Genomic DNA, 10,092 nt, shown 5'->3' with positions numbered 1-10,092 from the left:
CCTCAAACACGTATTTGGTGGAAAAAAAGCCCTCATTTCTGTTTGGTATATACCCAGGAGTAGAATCGTTAGGTCATAGCATATGTGTTCATTGAGTTTTAATAGACACTGCCACTTTTCCTAAGAAAAGCTCTACCAATTTACACTTCTACCATAGATGAACAAGGGTTTCATACAACTCTTTTTAAGTGGACTTCAAAATCTGTAATAAAAAAAAAATCTGTAATAAATGTTGCCAGTAGGGAATACACCATCCATCCTCTTATTGCTATTAAAATTCTAATTAGGGATTATAGTAGGCATCTAAAATATCCTCTTAGAACATCTCTTTTAGATATCAGCATGAGACTTCACTTTCTAATATAGGGGTTCTCATCCCCAGCTACATATTAAAATCATTGGGGAGCTTATAAAAAGAATACTTTGTCTTGGTTCTCATCAAGTTAAATAAAAATTTCTAAGGGTGAGACCTGAGCATTGGTCATTTTAAAGAGCCTGGTAAGTCTAATGGGCAGCCATGGTTGAAAACCAAAGGACCAGTATTCTGGTCAGTCTTTAAGCTATGTTCCTTCATTTGTTTTAAGAAGCTGTCTCTTAGTGTTGCTGTATGTTCTTAGTTTGGATATACTGTGTGTGTGTGTATGTATATGTTTATGTATGTATACATGCACACACATATAAGATTTATATTCCAAAGGGAACTGATGGAAATCAGAGGAATCTGTTCACATAATCTCATCTTCAAGTGGCTACTGGGCTGATGACTATCCACTAAGTTCAATACGCTGAATAAATATCTTGAGTTTTTTCCCAAAGGAAAATTTCAGGCCACGATTCAACACTCACTCCCTAGTATGAGATGGCAGTCACTGTAACCACCATGTTGATTAGACCTACCCAGACTCAATGACAAGGGGAACCAAGAAATCACCTAGATAATCCAAGGCTTAAATTCAAACTACTGAGAAAGGAGGCTGACTTTCCTTGTATCCTTTTTTTGGCTAGCTAAGTGCCTCATTAATATCCCCTAGAATTTTAATTTCTGTTTCTCACCTGTCTTTGGAAAATACTGTAAGGCATTTTCTGTTTCTACTTCTCCCATCGACTCAGGTTCTTACATATAAATCTGAATAGCAGGTGTTGATGTGGAACAATGGCCTTTGAAGGGCAAACATTTCCTTTTAATCCAAACGCTCCAGACTGGCTGTCTCTGTTTCTTGCAGAATTGCTGAGCCCTTCACTGTACTTGTTACTAGATAGACTGACCTTAGTGTCCCTCCTGCTGGGACCCACTGAATCAGTGAAGTGAATATTTCAAGCCAAGTTTGCATGTCACTTGTCACATGGATGACACAGGTGACATTGGTCCCTGATCTCTCCTTTGCATTATCCGCAAGGTCTCTATATTACTCTGGTTCACTTTGCTAGTGGAGATCTGCCTGCTCAAGTTATAGGAGAGCAACAAGTACAGTGATACAAATTGATTTTATTTATGATAAAATTAAGACATGACAGCAGTGGGCATATACCTGGAGAAAACCATAATTCAGAAAGATACATGCACCTCAATGTTCATTGCAGCATTGCTTACAATAGCCAGGACATGGAAGCAACCTAAATGTCCATCAACAGAGGAATGGAGAAAGAAGATGTGGTACACATATAGAGTGGAATATTACTCAGCCATAAAAGGAACAAAATAATGCTTTGCAGCAACATGGATGGACCTAGAGATTGTTGTACTGAGTGAAGTAAGTCAGACACAGAAAGACAAATATCATATGATATCGCTTATATGTGAAATCTTAAAAAAAAAAGAGTACAAATGAACTTATTTACAACACAGAAGTAGAGTCATGGATATAGAAAACAAACTTATGGTTACCAGGGGATAAGAGGCAGGAGGGATAAATTGGGAGATTGGGACTGACGTATACACACTACTATATATAAAACAGATAACTAATAAGAACCTGCTGTATAGCACAGGGAACTCTACTCAATACTCTGTAATGGCCTATATGGGAGAAGAATCTAAAAAAAAGGAGTGAATATATGTATATGAATAACTGATTCACTTTGCTGTATACCTGAAACTAATACATCATTGTAAATCAACTATACTGTAATAAAAATTTAAAAAAAAGAAGTAACAGCAAATGAAATGAAATACGGTTATCTAAACTGCATGTTTCATAGTCTTAGCTATCCAGCTGAGGTGTTTCTTTGAGAGAAGAGTATAGACGCCAGGTCCTCGAGGGTCTCCGCATTTCCCTGGAAGGCCAAAGGCAGTGATGCCTCTGAAAATGCCTTCACATATCAAAGGGCTCCCAGAATCTCCCTGGGGGAAAACAAGAGGAATGATGAAGACTGGCACCAAATATGACCACTAGCAGAATGGAAGAAATTCCATTTAATGTGGAGCCTTTAAGGTGAAGTTAAGACCAGCCTTGACTTACTTGACAATTAGTGCTTAAAAAACCCAAATGTTTGGGAATATTCAATAATATGTTCAAATTGGTTTTCTCGATTTGTTTATGAAGCAGTGAAAATTGAAATGAAACTTGTATTATTTGTGTAATCCACTAACGTTGAGACAAATTCTCTGCTTTAGAAACTCTCCTGTTTGTCATTTTCTCAAAATGTTTAATAATCGCTCAAGGGATAAAATAGTCAAATGCAGATTGGCCACTGAGGCAAAGAATAAAAGCCATGCTTTCTAGTTCCTCCAGCAGATAATTGTCTTCCCAAAGGAACAAAGCCAAAGCAACCTTTTCCTTCCCCTTCTCAAATAGACAGAAATTGCTACCTCGAGTCTCCTTTTTTTTTTAATGAGAAAGAAACATTTAATGAAATAAGTTATACAACAGTATCTCTAAAGAGAGTATTGAGTGCGAAAGACTCAAAATAAAATTCAACTAATCAATACAGTAATCATTGAAGAGAAAATTACATTTTAAAACTTGTGTTATTAATCTGCCAGTCTATCACCCTATATAGTATCAATGAACATTAAAATTAGACCTTGGAGGTCAATTCCTTCAAACTCCCACAAACACCATTCTTTTCTAGCAAACATCGTTCATTTAGTCAATATTTATGGAGCATCTACCATGTGCCATGTAGTCTTCTAGACACTAGGACTAAATCAGTGAACAAAATAGACAAAAAGAAAAAAAAATAGACAAAAAGTACTGCTCTCGTGGAATTTATGTTATTCTTTGATTTTCCTCCCGAGTCTCCTTAGAGCATCTGTTGCTAGATGGATGCTCCCGGCAAGTCAGTGATAACACTTTGGAACTGCCTGGTTCCACTAGGAGGGAGGCTTCAGTTAGCTGTAAATCATGCTTTATTCTTGTGCGTGAGCCACCCAATGTGTGACCTTGTATTCTCTCAAGGAACTTTAGAATCAGCATATTTAAATGTATTTAAGGTCTAGAGACCAGCTTGGCTGTTTCTGGCTTTAGGGAGGATGGGTGGTGCCAGATGAAGGGCTGTTGAGGCTTGTACACAGAGTTCTGCAAATGCAAGGCTCTGAGGGCTCAGCTCCATCCCAGTGAAATGAGAAGTGACAAACCAGTGCTCAGAGCTTAAACCTTTGTCAAGGGTTCTTCTACTCCTATCTTTAAGCGGAGCCCAGTCCCAGCCCTTCTCAGGGCATATGGTAGGCAGGCTTGTGTGTACTTTGGAATGGATCATGCTTGGAAGTTGTTTCCAGGGGTTGAGCTCAGCTCTAGGAAGCTATGGGGTTTACCCTGGAGATCTTGAGTCTGTCTTGGGAATGCAGGCATTTCAGACTTACCTGGTTAAACGGCAGAGGAATTTTTGGGGGGTGATCAGATGGGGAAAACGTACTGAAGGCCCTAGAGGAACCCTGACTTCAGCTCTCCTCAGTGTTATATATTTTTCAGTTTAGATCTATATATGTTAATATGAAAAACGAGAAAAAATAGCTTCCTAGTGGTTTTCGATATAAAATCAAGAATTTGTAGTAGTTCAACCCAGGCACTAGCATGGTTTATGATGAACAACTCACCTGAGCTGAGAACATTAATTAATTTGACTGGAGCTTTGTGGTACGCGGGCCTCTCACTGTTGTGGCCTCTCCCTTGCAGAGCACAGGCTCCGGACGCACAGGCTCAGCGGCCATGGCTCACGGGGCCTAGCCGCTCCGCGACATGTGGGATCTTCCTGGACCGGGGCACAAACCCGTGTCCTCTGCACCGGCAGGCGGACACTCAACCACTGCGCCTCCAGGGAAGCCCTATCAAACTTCTTTTTAAAAGCACTAGGACGCTGTAGAAGCCAGTGTCATGACAAGGCAAAGAGTGACTTCACGTTCTCTACATCTGCATGAGTTAACCCAACAGCTAGAGTTTGGAATCTTATTTTACTTACACTGCAGGAATCTCTTCCACCTTGGAGGCTTCCGGCACAAATCATATTCAGTCCAATCGCAGGGTTATAATTATAGTGGCTTTGATCGTTGCAGATTTTTCTGTCTATGACGGTGACATTGACCTCTCTCAAAATATCAGACGGAGGTGAATTATTGCGAAACCTACCCCACCCTGCAACTTGACACATAGTTCCAGGTTTCACATCATCCCCCAATTTAGGGAGGGGAAGGATAGCCACGTTTTTATTAATTGTTGCTTTTTTGTTCAGCTGTTGGAAGACAAGCAAAAAGTTAACAGAATGAGATAATTAAGAATTTCATCCAATAAAAATGAATTAAAAAAACTAAAATTGTACACTTTTATTTAAATTCTAGCTGAACCCTCAGGGACCCCCATCCCCCACCCCCTTACGCAGCTACAGTCTGTAGTTATCGGGGCACTGAGAAAGGTTTCCATGTAGGTGGCCAGACTGTAGGAGCTTCTATACTTTCAATCAAAAGTATAATCAAAGGTTCGTACCTTCAGAAGTTTAAGATCACCCTCATGCGTGTCCTGGTCATAGCATGGATAGGGAAACTCTTTCTTAACAAACATGATCTGTTTTTCAGGCTCTTTCTTGGTTATTGAGTGAGCCCCAAGAACGATCTGGGATCTTCTGTTCCTGAAAACAGACACAACACCGTTAATTTGGTTTACTCTTTAAATCAGAAGCTGAGCATATTATGTGCTGATCAGTTTCATTGTCCCATTTGTAAATATGCTTGCTGTGAAAATACTTGTTTGTGGCTCAGAAAAAAATGTGTACTTTAAAGAATAAAAAGTGAATTGTTTATGAATTTATCATTACCATTATCATCATGATCACCTGCAGCTTATTTATAACAAGCTAAACTAGTTTCACTGAAAAACAAATGATAAGAGAATTCCATGGCAGCTAAGCCAAGTCTTGGGATCTTTGTTGGGATTTTACTGCCGTCCCCTCAACCTTCCTTTAGTTGTCATAGAGAATCAGGTTGCAGATGACTGGAAAACAGAGATCTCAGTAGTCTAGAGACAAAAGCAAAAGACACTTGATAGTTGTAGACTAATGCACTGAAGAAATCTCTGTAAGAGAACAGTAGACTTAAATGGGAAAACTTTCAGAGATAGATCGCTTAGTGGAAGACCCTATTTGCATGGCATTGAGTGTGTGTTTGAGGGGATGGTGGTCTGCAGGAGGGTCCCAGCATTCTTTCCTTTTATTACTCCATGCTAAAGGTTCATTTTGGTTAATAAAATCAAGATCCTCTCTGATGCATTGATGATGAAGGCCATTATCACTCACATCTTAGTGTATAAACTACACCAACCATATATTCACATTGCTGTTTTTCCATTACACAGCTGATATTAGTCTCACTTAAGACAGTAGAACAGTGCTTTCAGTAGACTATACTTTGATGATGAAATGTTCTATAGATCTGCTCTGTCCAATATGGAGCCCCGTGTAGGCTACTGAGGACTCGAAATGTGGCCAGTGAGACCGAGGACCTAAATTTGTAATTTGATTTAACTTTAATTAATGTAAATGTGTATAGCCATAGGTAATTACATAGCCAACATGATAGTGGTTATCATAATAGACAGAAGCTTGATTTAGGTTTAGAAGTTTGATTTAGGAGCAGAGAAAAGACCAGCCCTGGAAGAGGTTTGAAGGCAGTGGTTGACGGTGGTTAAGAGATGGCTGAAGGCGTGAGAAGTTCATAAGAAAAACAGGAAGGCATTCAAAAGAAGCTTTCTCTGCTTGACAGTGGTGCTCAGGCCCCTGAGGGGACACTGAAATTTTCACCCTTCTGCACCATCATGAAGTCAAGATCAGAAGCATCTAGGGAAGCTCTAGGGGAGATCTTCCGGAAGAGCTCTGGTTGATGCTTCCTCATTGGTCGGATTCTTTGGGGCCGAGCCTGGGCTCAACTCCCTTTTGGGGTAAAGCAATTTGTCAAAGATGTAAGCGATGTAAAGATCTTGTGGCTTTAGTGGTATTTACTGTCTTCATTAATATTCCCCCAAGTTAGAATATCTCCACGAATGTTTTTTAAACCCAAGCACTTACAGGTTACAGTGAGCTGCAGTCAATACCCAGTCTTTTGCAATCAAAGCCCCGGCACAGATACTTTTCTCTTGAAGTAGCACCATGTAGGGTCTTGAATGAGGAGTAACTTCATTTCCTCCAATAATTTTTACACAGAGATCTGTTAAAAAGAAAAAGACAAGTCATATCAGTGACCCCTCCAAAGAGTTCTACCTAAAGCCATGTTTCTAAGACTAGACACGCATTTCCCACTTAGAGACGAGGGGAGATGAGGGCATCCTCCCCATCTTCATGTGGATTTCAGATATCTGAATGTAAATCCCATTCCTGTTGGACTTTCTGAGAAGGTCTTGCTCTTTCATCCACAGAAACCATGCCTTTGGCCGTTCCAGGGATTATCAGGCTGGAAATCTGTCACTACCGCTGACCTCAGGCCTCAGGGCTTGCAAAGGCAGACAACTGTGCATGGGTTTATACCAGTAACACAAGGAGCCGCTGGTGATGATGACAACCTTGAGTGCTCTCCCACACCTTTCCCTTTCTGGCTAAGTATTAATTTGGGGAAGCAGGGTGGCTTTTAGAAGCTTGAAAACCACCCTTTTTGTCCCAAGCCCTTGCAAAACCCCACAGCTTACAAACTGATATTAGTACCTGTTAGCTGTGAGCCTACCCTTGAGTTCTTTGGTCATTGTGAGACTTTTGCTTATTGAAATTTGCACTCTTCTCACTCATAAATTGAGAGAATAATATCTTTTGCAACTGAAGCTCCCCTTCAATCTCCAGACTGTACCACATGGTTTAATTTAAGCCCTTTTCCAATGAAGAGAGGAGAGAAGATGCTATAGGGAGAGAATTCTGCCTTAGTAAAATTTCTTTGGTGATAGAACAAGAGTAGAGATTCACTATTAGCGAACAGTGAGACCAAAGCACGAGGCAAACCATACACGTTGGTTGAGAGGATCTTATGCCCGTGTGATATACTCTCAGCATCACCTTCCTACACCAGATGTTCTTGGATTCTCCCCAAACATTTCTCCTGACTATTGGCTGGGACTCAGGTTTGCTTCAATAGGGCACAGTGCCTGTTACTCCATTATTAAAGCTAACTCATTGCCAGATTTACAATGAGGTGTAAATGATGAGAGTGGGGGAAGGGGAAGTTGGTTTCCAGAAGGGAGTTGGGAAGGAGAAGTCCTAGACTCTAGAAGTAAAAAGATAAGGAACTTAGAGAAACCAAGAGAACTTCACCTACATCTCAATTTTCCTGGGGTGTATCACAAATAGATGGATTTCAAAGATGCATCTTTGGACCGTCTGGGCTGCAGAAATCATAAACTCAGTATAATAGTTCGTTTTGCAGAGTCCTGTGTTTGGTGAGCACAAATACCACCTCAGAAAAAGTCCCCACATCCCACAACCTAGGATTCGGGAATAGGATTTAGAGCAGGTGAGAAGCTTTTAAAACTAGCAATTCTTGGTTCCCACCCAGAATCACAATAAATTAAAATCACTGGGGCTGGGATATCAGCATTGTTTCAAATCCTCCAGAGGATTCTAACGTGTAGAAGGATTGAGACCTCCCGTCCAGAGCATCAAGTCTTGCTTTGCTGTGTCTGTTCCTTTTAGGGACCCACATTGCTCTCTCTGACCACAGGAAACAAAGAGTAAGTTGCTTTTGTTGTTTCCTTTGAAGAAAAGATAAGAGTGGATTTTTAAAATCTGCTCTGTTTTCACTGTTGTGGAGGATTTAACGTGCCTGACCATAGTCGTGCTATGCCATACTTATAGTACTCTGCCCACCCTTTTGTTTCTAGTGCCCTGTAACCTTATTATTTCTAAAACTTTTAGGTGCAAGATAAGCTAGAGAACTTCCTTGGGAATTTTTGGTAAGCTAGGTTGTTGCATCAGCACCTGCCCACCACTTCCATCTCCAAAAGCTGCCAGAATGTGGGGAAAACCCATGGCTGCTCCACATTTGTCAGCACAGTTCAGCCTAGCCCCAGAGTGCTTTTCACTGCCTAGAAAGTTTTTAAGGAACATCTAGAGCTACCCCGGGGCTATTACCCTTCTAGCGATAATCCCATGACTTCTGCAGCATTTCAAACAGACGCATGTGCAACTCACACAAAACCAGGCAACTTGGTTACTACTTAGTACGTCAAAGAATAAGCGTAATACAAAACACTATAGCACTTCCAAAGAGTCAATGTGAGGATGCTCCCAATGTCCTAATGTATTCCCAAGGACACACTAACCTAGAGAAATAATGATAAATATTTGAATCATTCCTGATTATTGGGGTGTGTCTAGGTCAGGTTTAAAAATATATATATTTATTTATTATTGAAGTATTGTCGATTTTGTCATTAAAGCTATCTATGCATTTTCTGCAGCAAGAAAGGCTGAGGCATCACTATTCCTTCCCTGAAAGGTCCTATTTGTTTTCCTAACTTAAGAACTTTTTGTTTGTTTGTTTACTTGTTTTTACAGTGTCCTTTCTGGCAGTTTTCAAGCCCCAAGTTGGCAGCACTGGTGGTTCTATTATCTTTTGTAAAGGAATTGTAAAGAAGAAAGAAGGTTGTTTTTCTTTCTAAAATAAAGATACATGTAGAATCCAAGAAAGAATGTTAAGGCTTGCGAGAAAAAAATCTCCTCTTAGTACACTTAGCTAATATTGCCAAAGGGTCTGCTCCATTTTGCTTAATTGCTATAATGGAAATGACAAGAATCAGTCTTACCTTCAGGAATTAGAAGGAGGAAAATGACCATTGAGAGAGTGGCTGCCAGAAAGGTAGAGGAGTTCCTCATTGTGGCTGGTGTCCCCACGTCAATCAATGTGAAAATCTGTTTTCAGTTCTTGATTGGCTCTTATTTATATATCGAGAGTACAAAGGATGTGGTTTCCTTTCTTTTCTTTCTTTCCAATTTCAAAGTTGAGTATTAGGAAAAAGAAAAAACAAACCACAAGTGAGAACAGTGAGTAATCACTCAACTGTGGGCATGCTTTCCTTGGCTAGGATTGCTGAGGGGAGAGGGTTGTAATTCTACAGAGTGGGTGGGGACAATGGGCCCTCGTTGCCATCAGAACATAGTATACAAGAAGAGACTCCAAATGTTTCAGCTGAGATTTCGTGGATTCTAGTTTTCATAGCAGCAACATTATCTTTTCTATTCACAAATGAAAGCTCTTTAAAGACTTAAATCAGAGATTTAAAATTGGCCACCTAAAAGTTGGTCACCAACCAAGTGTCTTTCTAGTCATCTCCTTGGATTTTGTAAGGATTAATCAGCTAAGGGCACGTGGAAATATATAGGATGGAGGCTTATCTATTCATAAGCTCCTGCTTGGATTTTCCTTCCCCACTTTGTGGAGGGTAACTTATTGTGTCCCTGTCTGGAATTTGGCAGGTGGGGACAGAGGCTGGTGCGGTAGGGAGGGTTAGCTCTCTCCAGTCCCCTGATTGGGCTTCCCCTGATCATTTGATTTTACAACTTTAGACATATGGAAGTATCTCTGAGTTGCTCCTTCCTTCCTCCCTTCCTGTCTCTCCCTCCTATCCTTCCTTTCTTCCTTCCTTCCTTCTTTCTGGAGTTAGCTAAGAAAGGAAAATGGGTGTCAGA

General features: G+C 40.4%; 1 protein-coding gene across 1 annotated transcript; it reads right to left on the bottom strand.

The window, feature by feature from the left end:
- Window positions 1-1,466: 1,466 nt before the first annotated feature.
- On the bottom strand, window positions 1,467-9,315 carry LOC136120678 (granzyme A-like). The gene is made up of 5 exons (XM_065874219.1): window positions 9,210-9,315; window positions 6,493-6,631; window positions 4,920-5,061; window positions 4,399-4,668; window positions 1,467-2,341 (listed from the first exon to the last, which is right to left on the bottom strand). The coding sequence occupies exons 1-5, from the start codon at window positions 9,277-9,279 to the stop codon at window positions 2,180-2,182; spliced, it is 783 nt and encodes a 260-aa protein (XP_065730291.1). The 5' UTR covers window positions 9,280-9,315; the 3' UTR covers window positions 1,467-2,179.
- Between the last annotated feature and the right edge of the window lie 777 nt (window positions 9,316-10,092).

The sequence above is a fragment of the Phocoena phocoena genome, chromosome 3 (assembly GCF_963924675.1).
Source record: "Phocoena phocoena chromosome 3, mPhoPho1.1, whole genome shotgun sequence".
NCBI lineage: Eukaryota > Metazoa > Chordata > Mammalia > Artiodactyla > Phocoenidae > Phocoena > Phocoena phocoena.
Note: the sequence above shows the minus strand (reverse complement) of the source record. Positions and strands in the feature narration are given on the sequence as shown.